At 43.3% G+C, this 21,149-nt stretch overlaps 1 protein-coding gene across 1 annotated transcript in view; it reads right to left on the bottom strand.

Moving 5' to 3' along the window:
• Positions 1-511: 511 nt before the first annotated feature.
• The window catches only part of LOC104347206 (uncharacterized), a 35,473-nt gene continuing 14,835 nt past the window's right edge, over positions 512-21,149 (bottom strand). Inside the window, exons 5-11 of the mRNA XM_086470455.1 lie at positions 20,317-20,553; positions 18,786-18,863; positions 17,292-17,508; positions 12,178-12,386; positions 11,579-11,651; positions 6,896-7,013; positions 512-707 (exon numbers count right to left, since the gene is read on the bottom strand). Of these exons, the coding sequence (XP_086326581.1) occupies positions 512-707; positions 6,896-7,013; positions 11,579-11,651; positions 12,178-12,386; positions 17,292-17,508; positions 18,786-18,863; positions 20,317-20,553 (1,128 nt within the window). The remainder of the gene's footprint in view (positions 708-6,895; positions 7,014-11,578; positions 11,652-12,177; positions 12,387-17,291; positions 17,509-18,785; positions 18,864-20,316; positions 20,554-21,149) is intronic.

Raw genomic sequence — 21,149 nt, forward strand, 5'->3', positions numbered from 1 at the left:
AAACATTGTCAAAAACTAAGAACACCAGTAAATATAAAATGGCAACATTCAGGTTCAAATGCAATGAACTAATTTATTTTTTTTAACACTAGATCCAACTGTTTTTTACCACTCACAGATGTCACTTGAACAACTTGAATATAAAAAATCAGCTAAGAACAATATACTACACAGACCAGCTAATATTGATTGCTTCAAAAATGCCCCCTGTTAAACTAAATAATAGCCAAATCTCACTGCAGTAAATGTGCCTGTATATAATTAAATACTAATTTAACAGAAATCTGAATGCATAGTGAAAAACATGAAAATGTTGAAAATGAAAGATTACCTCTTTTTTTTTTTTTTTTAATTGTACGAGTCTCCAAAGCAACACCCTAAAGAAGAAAACAATCATTTCATATTAGCTGGCCACTTAGCTGGACAGACCAAAACCAGGACTAAGCTAAACTCTAATACACACTTTCCAAAGTGACCCATGCCCCTGAGAGGGGAGGCTGGAGGACACCCCTCACCACAGGCTCTGGCCGCCCTCGATGACCAGGTTATGTCCCGTCATGTAATCTGAGGCTTCGGAGGCCAAATAGACGACGGCAGCCTGCAGGTCGGTCGCCTGAGCCAGCCTCCCGGCGGGGATGTCCGCCAGCCAGCGCCGCACCAGCGGCCGCAGGTCCTTGGAGCGGATGAGCGGCGTGTCGACGATGCCCCTGCAACGAGCCCATACACCACGAGGTTAGCATGGGGTTCTCCCCAGAAGGAAAGGCAGCACTTGGAGGTTTTCAAGACGTTAATGCAGAAGGAAAACCACGGAATAGCACAAAGGAGATGCTCGAGTCAGGCCTGCTCTGCCCCTGCTGGAAGTCGTGACGCTCACCTCGGTAGCACTTCTTTCTTATTGCCTTTCGCTGCCGACAGGCAGGTTTAGAGGTGCACACATACTACCTCCTGAGCTAACAGCAGTACTCCCTTACTTTTAGGTTACTTGTAATCACCAGTTTAATTTTTTTAATAGAAAACAAGCATGGCATTGGAACCGAAAGCGCCTTGAACTGGGTGTGTTGGGCATCCTGGGAACTGTCGTCCTGCTACCGATTTCTCATCACTTCGCAGCAAAGTGTCACACAGCGTGTTTGTGTACAGCCCAGGAACTGAAAACAGCCCGACTTCCCGTGTGTCAAAAAACAGGGGAAATAAAGGCCAGTGCCCTTCTGGGCACCAGACCCTTTCCGCACAAAAAAAAAAAGGAGAGGCAAAGGTAAGCCCAGCACACACAGTGCGATTCCACTTAAACCAATACCCCGACAAATCACACCGCATTTACCTGTCTTGCCTCTTTTACATTAATGAGTGACTACACCATTTATTAAAACTCTGCTAAGTTCGTTTTCTCCAGGTGCCCTAAAAATGAGTGATGTTCCAGAAAGCACAATGCAGGGCGAACCTTTGGCTGGCTTTTATGACTTTAACTGCGACTGATTTGTCATACTCCTCCTTAACAACATATTTGTATTTTGCAAAATGTATAATTTTTTCAGCCCCTGAACAAATATATTTACATAACTGTGTCTAACGAGAAATTACATTTAACTTCTCAGAAATGACAATAACTAAAACCTGAACTGCCAATTCCACTTCATTAGTGTGGTAGAAATGCATTCCAAATGTTAATAAAAATTCCAACATGCTGATAAATTAGCGCTTCTAAGGAGCATGTGACACCTTGGTTAACATATTCAACCTCAATTATATTTCTCTTCAGCACCCTGTTATCTGGAACCTTTGCTGGCAATCAGAGGTGCTGTTTTTCAGCGGCCAATTTTCTAGATAATGTAGCTTATCAACACTGTGGGTAAACTTGCCAATGAAATCAGGCTGCACTGAACCACACACACGCTAATTGCATCTCTTTTTTATGCATATTTACAGACTGTCACTTCAAAGAAATCAGTGGCCCATTGAGGCAGCCAGTTAGCTGGAAGAATTGCCTCTTGCAAATGAAAATTAGCAAACAAGCTAGTGATAAATATGAAATGAACAAAGTATAAAAATACCCGTTTTGTTCTGAAACTTCATCGGCATCCCAATTTATACTTCCAAGGAAATCATTTTTTTGAGACACACTGGATTCTGGGTATGAGATTTACCTTTTGTTTTAAGCGAAGGCTGAAATCTGCTATTTGCTCTGTTACGAAGTGGAACTAATTCAGACTTTCCCCCAAACATTTCTGTTTTCACTAATCAGGCAGGATTTAAATATCGGCTTTATTTTTTTACTGTAATCATCAATAAACACCACAGCAGTTCAGAAACACTGAGCGATGCAGCTCGCTTAAGCTCTGGCAACGTAATAAAATCAAACATATTCCAGTACAGGACTGCAGACAGTTTACTTATTTCCCCCATGCACAGCCCCTCTCTCTCCCAAACTCCTCACGAACTGGTTTTCTTCAGAGAGAAACATGCTTTGAGCAGCAGACGTGAAATATACTGTACTCCTTTCCCTCACATACCTCTTACCGTGCTTACAAAACCACCAACATAATCATTCCGGCTTCACGCTGTCAGAGATCAGAATAAGATCCATACGATTTTGTAATTTTTTTTACATTTACATGTATGTTTTAACCCCAAGGGAACGCAGATTAGGCAATACGGCACATAGTCCTCCAGCACAACAGATTTTGCTAAAAAGAGGACATTTTTCAATCTGTTCAGAAAAATGATCTTTGGTCTGATCACTGCAACCTGCAAATCACAGTGCTGTGCCTCTCGCCGGACCTTTCTTTAGGTTCACTTCAAGTAGCAAAAATTTAGATGTGTAACAAAACTTCACTAAAATTTTTGTTATATAAATGAGAAAAAAATATAGCACAAAACTTAAAGTTGCAAACACACATACTGATGGCACTATAAATATTAGGCATGTCATTGATACTACACATCTTCTGGGAAAGCTTTGGTGCCAAGTTGGGCAATTTAATGTTGTCGAACCCTTTTAGGCAGATTTTAGTTGGCTTCTAACCAGTTCCAGCAAAGACAACTGCCAATGCATTAATTCCCTCCCTCATCTCGTATGCAGTGCTGAGCCTATCAGTACTTTCTGTTGCATGTCAATGTAATATCAAACTGCTGGTTCCTTAATGTTAGATATGAGCATCAATATTTCATTCTTGATACACAGGACGATTTAAGACATTAGGAAAAAAAAACAACAAACAATTGCCTAAAACATTTCCACTTCGAGAGACACATTAGGAAAAATATCACTTACCAGATACTTAACTGGAATTGTTACGTGCGCTCAATCCCCAAATGAGAGCAAAAAGAGATTCCATCTGTGTGTAACTTGATTTCTTTCAGATGAGTTATTAATTTGAATGAGTTAAGTACACTCCACTTAATCAGGAAGTGTTTAATCACAAGATCCACTTAATTGGGACATCTCCCATGGAATTAAGATTTAAGTCCAAAGATACTTACCAGCAATGACTGCTGCTTAATGGGGATAGTAATGCTGCTTAATTGGGAAGCCTTCAGGTGATGCTGGGGTGCCCCTTCTCCTGCCAGCTCTGCCTCTCCTTCCCCCATGATGGGGTTCATTCAAAACCTGCAGTGTTCCTGCCCTACCTGCTTTCTGACTCCTCATACCCCCCAGGCTGAAACCTTGGTAAAGCACGGCACGGCTGCCTCCGTACCATCCCAGGGGAGCAAGGCAAGCACGCAGGGGACAAAGCCTCTTTGCTTATCGCAGTCCAGCCCCAAATCCCTGCAGCTCAGCAGTGGGGAGCATGGTTCATCCCCTGGGACTGCTGAGTTTCACTGGGTCTCCGTCAAGCTGGCCTGGCCGCGGCTGTGGGTTGAGCTGAAGATCAACTTGCAGCTGCCCATCCCAAAGGTCACCACATCACGGCATTTTATGCCTTGCAAATCAAGCAGGGAGATGCAATTAGCCCCCTCAATGGACATTGGTTCAGTGCAATGGCTGCAAAAACTGTCAAATGCTGCACACGCCAAAAAACGGAGGCCCTCAAAAGTTCCCTGTTCCATCACCCTCAGCACACTTCACATGTGCAGGGACCAGGAAAGGGACTAAAACACACCGTGGGTGGCCACCACTCTGTAAATGTCCCTGTTCACACCCAGGTCCCCTCTGCAGCTCGATTCCCATATCCCTTTCGGGAAGACTCCAGCACCTTCTCACTTTTGCATGGCATCAGCTGTGCTGCAGGCCACGAGGCAAGTGCACTAGGTGGTGGCAGAGGAGCTGAGCACAGTTTCTATGACACACAGAGACACTTGCTGCTGCCTGGAGCACCAGGCAAAGGCAGCCAAAGCACACAGGGAGTCCTGGCCATCTTCTCCTCACGGGCATGAGCCTTGCCTGGCCAGCAAGAGAAGCCTGAATCTTCAATTTTATAAATGCCATAAATTATCCTAAGGACTCTGCCATAACATTTTATGCATTGATAACTTTTATGCATTGCTCTGCATAAGTTTTATGCACTCATTAAGAAATTAAGTTGATAAAAAGTGACCAGATAGATCAGATAACAAGACGGAAAAAAGGCCAAAAGGTTTGCATGGTGAAATAATGTTTAAGGCCAGATCAGAGCGTTTGGAGCTTCTGACAGGGGACGCTGAGAGCGCCTTAAAGCACTAACGCAACCGCGAGTTGGAGGGGCAAAGTACTTAAGGACACACATATTTTACTTAACCAGAGATTATTTTGGGTACCATCATACCTTAGATCTACCTCTGTGCTCCTCACACTCCTCAGAATGCCCTCCTGTTACGACTACATGCTAGGTCGGACATCCACGTTAGGTTAGTGCATCCATGCTCAGAAAGACTTGTGCATTTGGGATACTTTTCAACCCTGCAAAGTATTCTGGTATCAATGGGTGCACTGTTGCATTGAGGCTGCTGCCCGGTGTTGGGTACTAAGCTCCAGTGGGTTGAAGCTGCCTCTGTGCCTCGGTAAGTCACGTCAAAGACATGACAACAAGACCAGCGGGGTCCACAGTGCTGGCAATGGGTCCAAATCCGCACTGAAACACAGGTTCACGTCTCATACAGGCAGACGGTTAAACGTGAATATTTATTCGTTCCCAAGCATATGTGGCTTTTGGTTGTGGTGAGGAGGGATGTGAGCTGTACGAACCGCTGCAGGCTCCTGCCTCTGAACCACTCCCCAGAGCTCCCCGGGCGGCCCTGGCACGAGGGGCTCAGCCAAAGCTTCGAGCCGCCGGGAGGAAAGCTCTGCCTGGCTGCCGGAGCGGTTCAGCCCCGGAACCCAGCTGCGTTTGGAGGAACTGCTCTGTCCAGAACGAGGGACCTTAAAGACAGCGAACCCTTTGTCCTCTGTGCGCCCTTTCTGTCTATTCCTCCACAGAGAAACCCCCTCCTCTTCCTGGTGCAGGATTTTGAGCTCAGAGCTAGGGTTTAAGGCAGGTAGGGGCGATCAAAATGCAACCCCATTTTGGCTTGAAAAGCAGAAAAAGCGAAGTGTGACTGTTTTTTCCCCATGCTCTGCCAGGTGCCTCCAGAAACATAACTTCTTCAAATATGAGCGTGTGCTTCCAACTTATACAAAACAAAGAGTTTGGATCATTCGGTGGATATTTTTTAAATTTATGTAAACCCTCTAGAAATGGGTAATTCCTCATCTAAGAGCCTCCTTATCCGTGATTGCTGTGAATGTGGCACTGCTATCCCACCTCTGTTGGTAAAGATTACCCACGTATTTTCAGACACAGTTCCCGCCAGGTCCTACTGAGCTTCCCTAATTCCCTTCATCTCCCCTGGCTCCCAAAAGCCAGTGTAAATTCACTAGCACTAGTTGTGGGAACACTATTGCAGAGCTGCTAGCGTTGGCATGGGGAAAATCCCATTACAAAGTAAGATGCTGTTTAAAGAATCTGTGGATCACATAGAGCGGCGGCTGGAGTCACTGGTATAATTACTAATAAATAATCATAAGGAAGACAGCTAGCACAAGGAAGTGGAGAGCAGACCGACAGTAAAAACAGAGGCACTTGCCACTGAGCTCTGCGATTTTTTTTTTTTTACTCCACTTTGTGGATTAAAATATGTAATTTGTTTTTCCTAATTTGATGTACATTATATCTTCATTATTACAATTTAACTCCTGGGTTAAAATCCTGCCCTTCTTACTTACTCTGATTGACTTCAATGGTCTACAGAATTTGACCGCTTCCAATTAACGCTATCCACTTGGGTTTCTGCTTAGCACTATCATGCACTGTTAATTGTTTAATAAAATGACTATGTCGGGTATGTGTGTGGGAAACAGGGAGAGAAAAAGTGTACGCAGCAAGAAAAGTTTTCTTTGTGAATAAATACCATAAAATAAAACATACAGCTTTAAGCCTCTGAAAATAAGGAAAATGTAATTTGTAATAAATATATATATATTTACAAAATTACACCTGGCCTCCTGTGATTGTCAGAGCTGAACAGTATCTCAATTACAGCAGTACAATGTGGCTTTTAAAGTGCCTATATATTTGTCTCAAGTAAAAAGGGGAAAGAAGTATTGTCTATTAAGTGTCAAAAGCCTTTTCTTTAACCGCAGAAGGCTTGGACAGACTAAGGAAATATTTCATCTGGAAGAGAAATGCTAAAAACTACCCTTCACGTTATTGGAAAACCTATTATCAAATGCTAAAACCTCTTCTTAAATCCCTGAGTATACACAGCAACAGAGCAGGCTTGGTTCTAAGTATTTAAACCTTTGTTAAGGAAAAGACAACATAAAAAGGGATGCAATCCACCTGCTAATTAGAAACTTTATTTGCCGAGATACTGTTCATTTGAGCTTTTTAGAACATTTCATTCTCTTTGTACTTTCAAAATGAAACTACATTTTACTTACGGCGAAATGCAGTTGACTTTTACTCCTCTGTCAATCCACTCGGTTCCTAATGTCTGTGTTAATTTTACGACCCCGGCTTTCGAGGTGTTGTACGCCAACTGCTTCTGTGGGTGTGGGACTAGAAAGGATTCAGAAATAAAAAGTTATTTATTCTCCACAAATTCAGATCGCTTAGGCACTACATGGACAACTCCCTGCATTGAGATGAACTATTTGCCATTTTCCCCGATACTAGGCAGGGAGCAACAAGAATTTAGCCCCCCACAACACAAAAAACTCTAAATCTGTATTTTGCCATCTAATATTTTTGCCTCAGCAGGTGGGCTACTAGAAAAAAAAATGGAGGAGAAAAAAAGAAGTAAAGAAATGTAAAAGGTTCCATATTTGGGCAAAGCCAAATCAATGTATTAAACATATATATGCACTATTTGAATACTCCCAAGGAAGATAAATAATCACATACACACATGCACACTCACACGTTGTACACATATGTATGTTTATATACAAAATACGTGCACACTGTAATACTGATATAGTATAGTATAATGATACGATATAATAGAATATTATATGATGTAATATAATACAATCTAATACAATATTATATTATATAAGTGCATAATAGATTTTATATAACATATATTATATTATATTATATATAGCTTCTTGGAACAAATTATTCTCCTTAATTTTTAAATTATCCATAGTCTGAAGCAAACACATCATATTATCTAATCAGTGTTTGTGTGGATGTGAGCACAGGTGCGTCCCAAAAATTCAGAACACCCACCACTTTCAGACTCTGAAGCTTTTGAAAATGTCTCAGAGATGTCACATGTCAGTCAGAGAGGGAAAATGATCGGCTTGCTAATTACAATGTTCAAGCTTGTTAGTGCTGTGTGCTCAGGTGGCTCTGCCCCTCCACCAGCTCTCACACTTGCACTGTTCCCAGGAAAGCTACTTAAGGACAAATCCCCAGTGGGTATAAAGTGCTTTAAACCCACGGGAGTCAAGCCAAGTTGATCCAGCTGTTGGGATTTACACCCACAAAGCGTCTCTCCTTGGACTTCTCTGGCTGCCATTATGACTTCGTTAAACAAATCCAGTGCAACGCGCTGATCCACAATTAGCACCATATCAGTACTGAGCTTCACTGAGATGCTAACTATTTCACGGCAGGAGAATGGGGAAAATCAGTGCTAAATATCAATGATCACAAAGGTAAGCGGTTGTAGCCTGTGGGGTTAGGTAAGGCTGAACCCTGGAAGAAAGTGAATCGCTGATCTGTGTAGGTATGGCAGGCAAACCCCACAGCATTTTGATAAAATCACCTAAGTGGCACTGGTGGATGGCATTAAATTTGTCTTAATTTATTAAGTTAAAGTGGTGCATCCGTTCTAGATCACTACCATCCACGTTAACTCAACGCAGCCACTATTGCGTTAATTGACTAAAACTGTTGGTTTTGAGTACATCAATTTAAAGGACGAAAAGACGAGGGTAACAAATTGAGTCACCCAAACTCTGAAAGAGCCAAAAGCCCTGCTGCAAATTACTAAGCATGTGAATAAGGACCTTTGCCTCAAACGTAAATGTTCATGAATAGATTTAAAGCACATACGCGATGGGAGCAACAATTAGTGTTTCTTTTTTTTTTTTTTCTGCACATGCTCAAGCTTTGCTCAGAATCCGGAGGCCTTTTGCTTGCTAGAAAGAGCACTTCACACCACAGCACCCCTCCGCCAGCATTTATTCTGCGCTCATTTTTTGTTCAATAGGAAATAATTCACATTTTGACCAGCAGAACCGCTTTGCCCTCTGCGTGTGCCTGTTGCCCCCCAGATGCAGCGTGCCGCGTGGGATCCTGACAAGATGTGGAAAGTAATTTCTTGATTAATTGCCATGCATCAGCACCGAGTTACATACAACTTCGGTAGTTAACCTCGTAACCTCCCAAAAGCAGTTCTTTGCTAAACTTTCCAAACATGTCTGTTTGTGATAAATCATTCGGCGTTTGCTAAGAGGATAAGAGTTTTGGCACCAGCTCTGCACCTCTAGCGCACGTGGGTGAGGACAGCAAGTTGCTGCAAGCTATCAGAATCGGCTTTCTGATTTGGGGTGGGTGCTGAGACAGGGTTTTCAGGAGTCCTTCCATGCCAATGCTTTTGTCTTCATGAGAATGTCCAAGGAAGGTAAATCAGAAGATGAAATTTCTCCCTCCTGGGACACTTGGCCCCTCTCAAGTGGAAGAGCTCAAGAAGAAGCCAACGGGCGCTGCAAAGCTCTGGTGCTGGGTGGGCTTTCTGCAGCTGAGCACTCTGCACCGCATCCTCTTCAACTCACCTAAGGTGGTCTCTTACAGACAGAAGGGCAAATCTGCAACCCTCCAAACTCATACAAAATGGGGATAGAGCCTGTGAATAAAGCTATGCCTCCAGCAGAGCCACCAAAAAAACCTGAATTTGTAAGGCTTCTGGGAAGTGAAGACACTCACTGCTCTTTCAGACGGAGAAGATGGGAGGAAAGCAGATAAAAATGCTGCCAGCATCAGCTGTATTGTATTTTAAACACCTGACACTACGTTTTTGCAACCTTGTTTGGTGCATAAGGCTGCTAGCCTGACCTGGAAGCAGCTATGTAATGAGGGGCGGACACGGACAGAGAACACCAGACCACTTACGACTAGAGATACTCCCTGTAAAAATTACAGATCTGAGTTACACCTGTGCAAATCGCAAAGCCGCAGCAGCCTCGCCTCCACTGCTGAAGCATACGTCTGGAATAATTCCAGTGAAATACCAGAATCAAAATGCACATATGCAAAATGTATGCAGCTTATCTTCAATTAATTAAAGCTGATTCTGAGCAGTGTATCTGGAAAAATCACAAACAAAAACCTCCCTATCCTGCTAAGTGTCTCCTCGTTTTCCTGTATCTCTGAGGAAGGACTCAACCTACAACAACAAAAAAAAATATCCCCTAACTATTTCTAGAAACATTTCATACTATGCCAGTTGGCCAACATACTTAAATAACCAACCAACCAACATATTTATTTAACATTCAGCAGATGGACATGATATGAACATCGTGGTTTTCAGTCGTAGTTTTATAACTACTAGATTTTTTCAATGCCAAGATTCAAACAGGTTCAGAAGGTAAACACATCTCTTCATCTCTTAACTTCTGGCCTAGCATGCATTAACTTTCAACGACATTCAAACGTATCTGGCACTGACCCTTCCAGGTGGCTGTAAGGGCTGCTTTCCAGCCTTTGTTCCTGCTCCAGGACCCCTACCACCCTCAAATGTGATCCCCATGTGGGTCTCGGTGGACTTGGCGTACCAGCCAAGGAGGTGCAGCCCTGAGCCGGGGCTGGGATGGATGCCGTGGTGGAATGGCATCACGTCCCGGCTCAGCAGAACTGTGCCAGGGCCTGATGGAGAAGCCCTGGAAGGAAATGCCTCTCCTTAAGTAGTGGAGAGCACTTCTGGGCTGCAGAAGCAAGGCTGGGAGCAGTGTGCCAAAGCAGCACACCCCCAGCTGCTGCCAATTTCCAGAGTTTTGTAACATTCCCTAGGGTGGACTACCTCCCAGTAAATTTTGCTTTGCGATGATGATGTAGACGGTGACAGCCCAAGCCCAGACCAGAGCCCCACTGTGCAGAGCGGAGCACAAAAGACTGGGGCATTCGAAATTTAAAGCTTCACATTCTTTTCTAAACTATTGTGCTTTGGGAGATTTTTGGGAGGGATGGTGCCTGTGTTCAAGCATAAGTAAACCAGCTGGTAAAGACACTTGAAAAAAAGATTAACAACAACATTATAAATGCATTTTTTAAGAAACATTTAAAGTTACTGTGAAATAAACCGAGCAGAATGTCACAGAATGTCAAACTGGGCACAGTAAAAATAAATGTTATTCCCAAGGAAAATAAAAAGACTGCATATTTATGTAACATTCAGCAGATGGACATGATATTAATACAGGGGTTTTCAGTTCTACTTTTATAGCTACTAGATTTTCTTGCCTAACTTGGCAACCCAAGGCACCATTTGATTTTTGGATTTGGACAATACTGCAACAGATGTCCAGACCAATAAAATAAATTCCTAAAGGGCTATGCTTAATTTGTGTAATTGATCAATTTTTGTTACATGGGCCTCAGTTCACCAGCATGTAACTGCCTTCCAGATTAGCTCAGCAGCAGGGATTTCATTCCATATGTTACAATGGTTTATTGGCGCTTTTGACGACACTGCTGATTCAGCAGCGTTGCTGGAGACACCTGTTGGCAACGGTAATGAAATAAAACCCGCGGGTACTGGGGCGAAAACCAGTGCAGAAGATTTTGGGTGGCTTGTAAACGCCACGGGGGCGCAGCTTCCCGCGCTTGCCTGAGATTACTGGGGAGTGCACCAGCAGCTCTCCCAAGCCATCAGCGCATCAGAGTCAGAGAAGGTGACTCCACCTCTTCTGTAAAAAGTAGTAAGTGCGCTAAAACATAGAGGACAGATAAATGTTGAAAAATTATATCAATAAAAATTTTGTAGTACATTTCCTCTAATACAAAATGTCAGTGATTTACTCCTTCCCAATACAGGTTTAATTGATTCAAATAGCATCGGTAGTAATTAAAATATGGATTCTGAAGCACAACTGTTAGCTCTCATCACTCACCTATTAAACTTGCCATAGATGCTGTGTTAATTATCTTCCCATATCCTTGATTCAGCATAATGCGGCCTACAGCCTGTGACAGAAATTAAAGGAAAGACCAGTGACCCTTTTTGTGATTGTGCTAATAATGACATGATAATAAATTAGTCTTCACTTTTCAGAAGAGTTTATGCGCTAACACATTTTTTTAAGCACTTGATATAAAAACTTGGTATAAAAATGGCTGATGCAGGAAAAATCCCATTGCCATTTCGGACCCTCTTCAACTCCTGGCAATATTTTTTCAAAATAATCACTAATGCTGGGAATGGCCCCCCAACGCTTCCTGGTTTTCAGGATGTGTCAAACAACCACCCTCCAAAAAATCTGGCCATTCTTGAATGCCTGGGCTTGGGCAGCCAGTAAGTACTAGGTGCTTTTGAAAATATTGGCCAAAATCTGCAACTGATGTAAAGCAAATCTCTCCTTAACTCCACCAAAACTAGGACCAATTTTATTGTGACAATTAGTAATAAGGTGTTATTCAAACTTGGTAAAGCAAATGCTTAGAAAATTATCACCTATTTGCGAAACAAACCGGTACAGCATTTCACACTTACTTGGCAGCACAAAAATAATCCTCGTAGATTAACATTAAAAGTTTTGTCCCATTCTTCTAGGGAAGTATCCTCACTTGCAGAGTTCATGTTGATCCCCGCATTGTTGCATGCAATGTGAACTGTGCCCCAGCGAGCTACGATTGCATCCACCATCCTTTGCACATCCTCGGGTTTGCCTACATCTGCTGCGAGGGCAATGCTTTTAATCCCTACATTAAAATAATAGTGGTGAAGTGCAGGAATTCACAGAGAAAGAAAATAAATCTGGTTTATTATTATTTATTAATTCATATATATATATAATGTGCATTTTTATATAGACATATGTGCCACCTTAATTCATGGCTCCACAAATCGTAGCAAAATGGGTGTTTGTTATAGTCACACTGCTATTAAAGTTGCTAACTGCCGCGAGGGTTGCTTGCTGGATGCAAACGGAAAACCGAGGTAGGAGAGTGGAGTCGCCACTCCAGCAGGACGAAGCTTTGAACACTGCACCATCTTCTGTCCAAAGCCTCAACTGCAGCTTCCCCGGCCGCCAGCAGTTCCACAGAGCATCCCTGCCGGCTGGATGGCAGCAGCTCGGGAACAAGATAAAAAAAGCAAAGGACTCTTTCATTTGCTCAAATGAAGATGGTCTTTATGCCCGTTCCCCCCAAGATGCTGTAGAAATCAAACCAATTTGTCCAAAAAGTGCTCTCTGGGTGAACTACAGCATCCAGACAGCTGGAAGCCTCAGACAAAACCGAACCAGTTTTAGGTGGGAGCTAACTGGGAATACCTGCAGGTTCACAGGTATGGTACTCACGGTGCTTGGCCTTATTTATTGTAAATAAATACTACCAGCACAACACAAACGGTCAGAAGTTAAGAGATTTACTGGATTTCAAACATGCAAAAGTTGTGCTTTTTTTTTTCCTAGAAAAATCCAGGCGTTGATTTTTGCACCAGTGCTGATCTGTAAATAGCTTCATTTAATTTACTACCAAAATCAGCTTTAAATACCCTTATTATTAAACAAAATAAGCAGCCTACTGAGGGATCTGATGCCAGTGGGATTATACCCATCCTGAAAGTCAAGGCTACACCAGTAAGGGCTGTGGTGAAATGGGTCTTAACTCACAAGGAGGGAGGCTGCCACTGGGGTTGGACCGTAGATCGGCAGTCTGCAAGCAAAGAGTGGGAGTTACAGCTGTTAAGGCAAGATTTTTTTACATCTATTTAAATGGAAAAATTACTGCCCATTGGTCCGTCTTTTAGGTCATTCTAATAAAAAGTTTAAAAGAACCCTTAAACCTCTCCTTGGAGAACAGGAGAAGACTCTCCCAAAAAGAAGCTTTGAGATGGAGACTTCTGTGAAAGCAAGGCAAAGCAACAACTGCCCAGTGACGTTTGAAGAAAATGACAGGGAAGAGGGGTTTGGATGAAAAATCTCCTCTTAACCTCCTCCAGGAGCCTGCCAGATCGCATACCCCAAGGTGATGCTGGTCTGGGGTGCTCCTCACACTGGGATGTGGGAGCTAATGTCCCCTCCAGCCTTCAGCTATGTCACAGTCCCCTTGCTTTCCATGGCAGAGAAAAGGGCAGAGCCATAATACAGCCACCTACAAAAACGAATGCATGTTCTGCCACAAAACGAGACCTCTTATTTTATCACAGGTTTTATGATAAATGCGCTGAAAGAATAAGAATAGCCAGACAGCCCCTGTTGCTCCTCCTAATTGTTATCAAGACATGCAACGTACAGGGAGCTGCTGCAATCTTTCTTATTCAATTTACAGACAAAATGGGTGCAAGCGTGTTACTAATGGTAACAGAATGAGGCTCTTCACCTGCCCTCCAACTCTCACCCCATTTATGGCTTCATCTTATCCAATAGTTCATAAAAACAAGACAAAAGGTGCCACGCGTGAGTGTCTAGCAAAGAAGCAGTGAAGGCACGCTCACTTCAAACCAGAGTCCCACACTTGACCTTAATCAATTCAGCTGATATCCCTGCACTCTGAAAGAGGGGGAAAAAATCCCACTCTCTGTCTCTCCAGTGTCCCCCCAAACCATCTGCTAAAAATAATACATAAAATAAACGATAGAAAAATAGCTTCAAATCTGTAGACCCAACCAGACGTAAGAAACCCAACACATGACCATGCTGCTACATGCATGATGGCGCCAGTGCACCTCTACAGTCCCCAGTGCAGTTTTGTGATGCTCATGGAGGCAGTTTTGTGATGAGAGGGGCAGGAGAGGAGCCCAGTGGCTCCGTGCTGGAGAAATATCAATGTGCTGAATCCGCCTGAGGTGCCCTTCTGCAGGGGACATGTACACGGCTCCCCTGCCACAGGCTTCATCTTTGGTCTCTCAGTACAAATGGAAGTAATACATTGCATGCAGACAAGAAGATCAGAAGTGACATTGTGGGGAAGGCATTTGCATAGTTTACAGTGAAAATGCACATTTTAAAAATCCCATCAGACTAATTTTTCCCATAAGGTACAAGCAGTGATTCCCCCTGAAGACACAGGGGTATGTAGTGGCAGGTAACCCTTAGGATTTTTTGGTTATGTTTCATCATTTTTGGTTCTTCTGTCAGGATCCATTAGCAACTGTTGAAGAAGGTATTCACGCAGGATCTAAAAACAAAGACCCCTGTAGCCAAGGGACATACACCCGAGCTGTCTAACAAAGCTAAAACTGAGATCACAGAGGTTCTGATGTTTAAAACTCATCATGAAATGATGGCACTCTCCCAAAAGACAGTAAAGGGCTCCTTGGTATAAGCAGCAAAGCGGGTTTAAGAAGCTAAGCAAAATGGTTTGAAAAAGTATCAGTATGGGAATGACTTGGGGTGCTGTGTTTCCAACTTTGAGTTAAAGATCCACAGCCAAAGGGGGGCGGGGAGGAAATCACAGGTCCTTTGTGCTTATTATAGCAGGAAAAATATGTATTAATACTACGATTGCTTCAATTTACTCATGTGAATATTTTGAGAGTAAAGCTAGCTGAACCTTTTTGTCAAAATTCATTTCCAACAGAGTATGTTACTTCTTTGAAGCCAAAATGTTTCACGGAAACATATTGATTTCAACAAAAGTTTTCAAGGGAAATCTTCTGAAGTCCAGGCTAGACTCTCTAGTTACCTCTGGAGAGAAAGAGATTGAAAACCTGACCTTTTCAGATCCTTTCCAAAAACAGGCATTTGGATATAATTCCCTTTCACAAAAGCATTACAAAGTTTGGGTTTTGTTCCAACAAGGAATGACAAAAAATTTGAAACCTCAAAAACCGTCATGAGATGGAATGGATGTGCCCTGACCAGCTGCACTGGTCAAGTTGATAAAGAATATTTGACCTCACAGGATAAAGATGTATAAAGACTAAGAAGTGAGATTTTCTTTACTTTAGACTGCAATAATATTTGCTATGCCTCATGACCTCTCTGACTGCATTTTGTAACATCCACCCGCCTCCTCTGGGCTTGCAGCCCACCAGTGAAGGAGCAGAGATGTAGGGCAGCCATTGAAGGATAGATAATCAAACTCCTACTGAAAATGCCCTGGAGATAAGTTAAGTCAGTTTTCAAATAGGCTGTTGGCATCCAAAGTCTCATGGCTCTATCAAGTAGCCCATTTCTACCTGAATAGCTCTACTTGATATGCAGGATCTCACTGTGAAAAAATGTCCAAAAGGCAAGTTAACTTGTAGGGCACAGCTACTTTGTGCCCAGACCATATGGCTTCAGTGCATAAGAAAATGAAAAGCTTCAGGGAAGGAGGGACTGGATGACTTAAGAATTTGTAATACGAGCTGGACACTTTCTATTCTAGGTCATTATTTGGGATCAAACCAGCAATCAAGGCTTTAACCATTACACTGATGCTCAGTGTAAAGTGCCTCCTGCTTACTAAAGCTGGGATTGTACAGGCTGAGGCTTTTTGTCCAAGATGTTCTCTGTGGAGGCTCAGAATGGTATCAAAATCAGAACTGAACCATTCCTCGCACTTTCCTCAGGAAGTCGATTGAGACTGGGTGAGGGAAATACATCTGCAGGGGCTGGTTTTACTGGAGAATATAGTTTCCAATGGCCCAATCCCTTTCTGAAGTCACAGTGGAAATACTGGTGATTTTATCCAAATGGGAGTGTGAAAATTTCCTGGGTAAAGCTCCATCTTTAGAGGCGATGAAGTACTGAACTTCGAAGAAAGCTCAGTTGTAATCTCACAAAAGGAATTATAAAATGAATAACACATCCTTTCTTTTCTCATTAAAATTATATTTCCAGTTGTCTTTTTCCCCTTCACAATTGCAGTTTAGCACAGCTCTAGGGAGAAATTCAATTTTATGTTACATGTTTTGGTTTTACTGCTAAAATAGAAGTGACTTGTAGAGGATTTTACCTCTTAGTTGGGGTTTTATTTATCATGTCTATTAGTATTTTGTTCCTATATCTGACCTTGCATGCATGTTTGAAAGGACTATTGCTGAATTATTTTGCTTCGATTTGACGGCACAACGAGACTTAGGCTGACAATACCTCTGCCTTGTTTTGGTGTTTTGGCTCACGGTCCAGACATTAGCTATGGAAGAGGTACCAGGGAGGGGCACATGCTAAGGAGTTCATAGCCTATGTCTGTCATCCATCCTCAGTGGATCCTGGGTGCCTTGGCTGCCGCATGATTTACTCGGAGGAAGGCCACCTCTGTTTCTCCAATGCAGGTTATACAGATCTCGTTTGCGAGAGGTGGCCCTTCTCTGTCCCTGTCTGTCATGGCTCACTGCTGTGTTTCCTTTGGGTGCTCTTGGCAAGGAATTTTGCTCACATCACTTCGCGTCTCTGGTTGAGTTTGATATTGAGAGATAAGCTCTCACAGATGGCGTGATATTGATGACTGTTTGTTGAGACAATGCTGACATCCAGCTTGGGCAGGAGAAGCTTTGTGACCATGGCATGTATTTGCTGTTTGAAAATCCTCTGCTCTAACCTATTCCCCACCAGGGTTGGAAGGAAGACAGTTGTATTGCAGAGAAAGGGTCAGCTTGAACAAGGAGAGCAGCCTGCTACAGCACTCGTCACCGGGTTGTGTACAGCAGGACCTGCAGGTCAGTCCCGTGCTTACCTTTGAGGCTGAGCTCACACACCACCGCTTCTGCCTTTGCAAGGACCAGATCCACAACAGCTACTTTAGCACCGGCTTCCCCCAGCGCATGGGCAAAGGCTCTTCCAATTCCCTGCCCTCCGCCTGTGACATAGGCCACCTTGCCATCCAAACGCAGCCGGTCAAGGATGCGGTGCCTGTTATAACCCCAGAAGATGTCATCCCTCACCACCTCTGTCTGTAACAAGAACACAGACACATTGCACAGTGAGGTGCAAAGCCCAGGAAGTGATAGCTATGAAGGACTGTGCCTGTGAGAATGAGGTGGGACCACAAACAGGGATCCATGTCTTCTGGACCCATTATTTAATAAGAAAGTTGTGACCAACTCAAGCCAAAGAGCACCCGTATCCCTAGAGAAATTAGTGTCCATAGAAGCACTAAGGTGCAAGACAAGGGTGCAGAAGGGCTGTGGTTTGGGATGATGCACCGACCACTCCTTACATGAGAGTAGGGTATGGTAGTTCCTGACTTCCTGAGGGCTCCCCATGGGAGATGGGTCAGGTACTATGTCTTAGAAGATGACTGGTTAAGTCTTCCAGTTATTTCACCCCCAGGGCCCAATCCTGCCCTCAGGCTCAGCTGACTCCAGGAAGGCACCGAGGCTAAAATGAGTTTCCAAAGGCAGGATTTGGCTCAAGTGCAGTGCAATCAAAATATCTTCACAAGGCTGGTGCGCAAATAAAGATATCAGCCAATAACTTAAACCAAGCTGTCATCTGATCAGCTGCCATACATCATTTCCCCCTGACTAGAATCAAAATGGAAAATACAAGATGTTTAAAATACCGAGTTTGATATGCCAGGAATTACCAGTGGGGGTAGCTTTGGGAGCACTCAGAAACTGCAAAACAATCAGGATGTTTGGGTCTGGATTTACTGAGTTAGGCCATTATGATTCCAGATGGGGATTTCATTACAGCTGGATGATGCCCACCACATAAATGGAGACAGATAAAAGCACCATCTTTTCCACAGGACAAGTAAAATCTAAGGCCATGAAAATACGCGGCTCAGAGATGATGGGAAAGCATCATGTGGTGCCTTTGGGCAAAAAAAAAAAAAAAGAACTACTTCAGAAATATTGCATTGGTTCATTACAGCTGGGCCCCACCCCCATCTGCCCACGCTTGCCTGCACGGGAAGGACCGGAGAGCACCGGGCACAGACACCCAGTGAGCAGCACGCCAACGCTCCAGGGATTTATCACAGCACCACCATGGCTGATCCAAATAACTTTGCAAGGAACAAGCATGTAGTAGCTTTAGTGTAACCCTGGACTAGTGAGGCTCATGTGTGCCATACCCTAAGCTGATAAGTCCACGCTGCACAGCACCCTCACACAACAGAATGTGAGTTTGGGCTGTCGTCATCAAACCCCTAGAAATTATTTTGTCATTGTCCTCAGCAGAGTCAAAATTTTCCCAGAAGTGCTCACAGAGAGGGAATACACACCTTGGATTCAATCACTGCATCTGGAGGTGCAGGGCTCCTTCGAATGATGCTCAATCCACTCTGCACGGGTAGAATTATCTGCAAATATAACGCATACAGAGACAGTTCTCAACTGCTTTGTACCTGGCTTTCTATCAGCCCAATTCCACTGATATGAAGAACAGTCCGTCCTTCCTTAGGCCACAGAAGCTTTTCTCCTACTCCTATTCTTTAGCTGAAATTCCTTCCAACACAAGTATGTCAAGCATTTGTATTTGCTCACATTCCTCTTCCAAACTCAGGGCTTCCACAAGTGCCAGGGAAAAAAATGAAATTTTGTCTCTCTGTTTTCTAAATCAGTGCCAGCTGCTGAGGTTTCTGGGTTTCCACTGCCTGGCTAATGCTGTCATGAGGATATTCCAGTCCTATTCTTGGAGCTCAGCAAACCATAATAGCAACACTTCAGTGTTCTTCAACGTTTGCTAGAACATCTGTCTTGCACCCATAGATGAATGTCAGTCATTTTTGCCACCTACCTGCTCTGATACCATTATCACACTTCAGTGAAAGCTGCACTCAGTGTTGGAGATTCAACACCAATATCAAACTATCAGAACATTAAATATTGAAACAACATGCTATTTACATGCTTTGAATAGCTAACAGTAAGATTCAGGGCATGGAAAATTGCCGTTAATCTTTCCATCTTCTGCAAAGAAAAGCTGTTGCTGCTCCTGGCATGTTAGCTGATCGTTGTGTTGATGATGGAATAAATACAGAATCACAGGAGGCACCTCTAGAGGCCATCTGACCTGCAGATAGACATGACCTTAAGCCTATGATGCACAACCCAAAACCCTCTGGGCATGAGCCTCACACCTCTGTGCCGTGGAAACCTATGGCAGCGGGAGTGTAGGAGGATGCGGCTGGGAGGGAGGTAGCAGACCTCACCTGTCCCACCATGGACCAGCCTTACAGTGCAGAATCCTCGGTGGCGCCCCCCAGCCACAGCAGCCCCTCTGCCACCCTGGTGCAGCCATGGCAGAAGAGCAAGCTTTGCAGGCTTGTGGCTACTGCCCCGGGGTAGTATCATCCACTCCTGATTTTAAAGCCCTGGAGGACACATGTCTAATTTTTCCACTAAAACCACAGCTTATTGTTTATGCATCCTATTACTACTTTTTTTTTTTTTTTTTCCTCGTGATGGAAAAGGACTTTGTTGACTCCTGTTGTGCTGGTAACGCCCTACAGCCTCCAGAGCCTTTAAAGCAGAGCACTGGTTTCTTGGTTGTACTGTGGAGCTGATTATTCACCCAAGTGCTCCACTTTTATCTTGCCTTTAGCACTCTATATGATGTAGACAGAGAGTAGGGACTATTTCTGAATACAGGAACTCATATACAGAGCTCAAGTGAGGTGAATTATAATAAAATTTGAGTTCATTTTAGGTCCTCCGGATAATGGCACCAACAAAAGAAACATTTTAAAAGGTACTTTGCAAAATCCATAGATACAGTACCATGGGCACCTTAACCAACTGCATTGCACTAACCTGCTCAACACGAGGATCCAAGTTAATCACTGTATTTAATTTTCTGATAGCTAGTACAGTTTCATCAGATATGTTCTCCAGGTAGACTTGTCCTTTCATGAGTGTATTCTCTACACAGATCACTGCATCCATTCTCAGCAAGTGGTTATCCATGACAAAGCTGTAGTAGTTAACAGCATTCCTTTGATCAGCATCAATAAAGACTATATCAAAGTGCTCATCCTCAGCATGTAATGCCTGGAAAAAAATTATGTTGGAGAAAACACTCATTATTTACCTGAAAATTTAAAGTCTTTTCATTAAAATGTCCTTTGTATAAAGCCCAAACCAGGGGGAATCCTGTTCTTTTATGTTAACATTGCTCGAATTACTTCTGGAGATCTTGGGAGTTTTCCACTCTTTGCAAACAATTCTTCAGCAACACTGGTGCCCAAAACTCTGAACCTCTCAAAGAATATCAGGATATAAAAGAGGATGTCTCATCCCAGCTTGTGGTGTTGAGAGTCACAGCAGAAGCATCTGCATATCTAGAGTCAAAGCGAATTAATCCATCAGGGTAAGGGAGAGGACTGCCATCAAACCCTGCAGCTGAGGTGCTGCAATAGTTATCTCTTCTCAAAAGAGCAACTATCAACAAATTGAAGAGTGGCAATTATATCAGTCTGGCAGAAAGAGGCATAAGGCTGATCCTGGGAATTGCAAACTAGCGAGTCCCACTTCAGTAGCAGGAAAATGGTTGAAATCCCAATTAATAATAGAATTATAGAGCACATAAAAGAACAGGTCATGATAGAGATAAAGCAGCACAGCTCCTATGAAGGAAAATGATGTTT

The sequence above is a fragment of the Leptosomus discolor genome, chromosome 9, assembly GCF_034619465.1.
Source record: "Leptosomus discolor isolate bLepDis1 chromosome 9, bLepDis1.hap2, whole genome shotgun sequence".
Classification (NCBI taxonomy): Eukaryota; Metazoa; Chordata; class Aves; order Leptosomiformes; family Leptosomidae; genus Leptosomus; species Leptosomus discolor.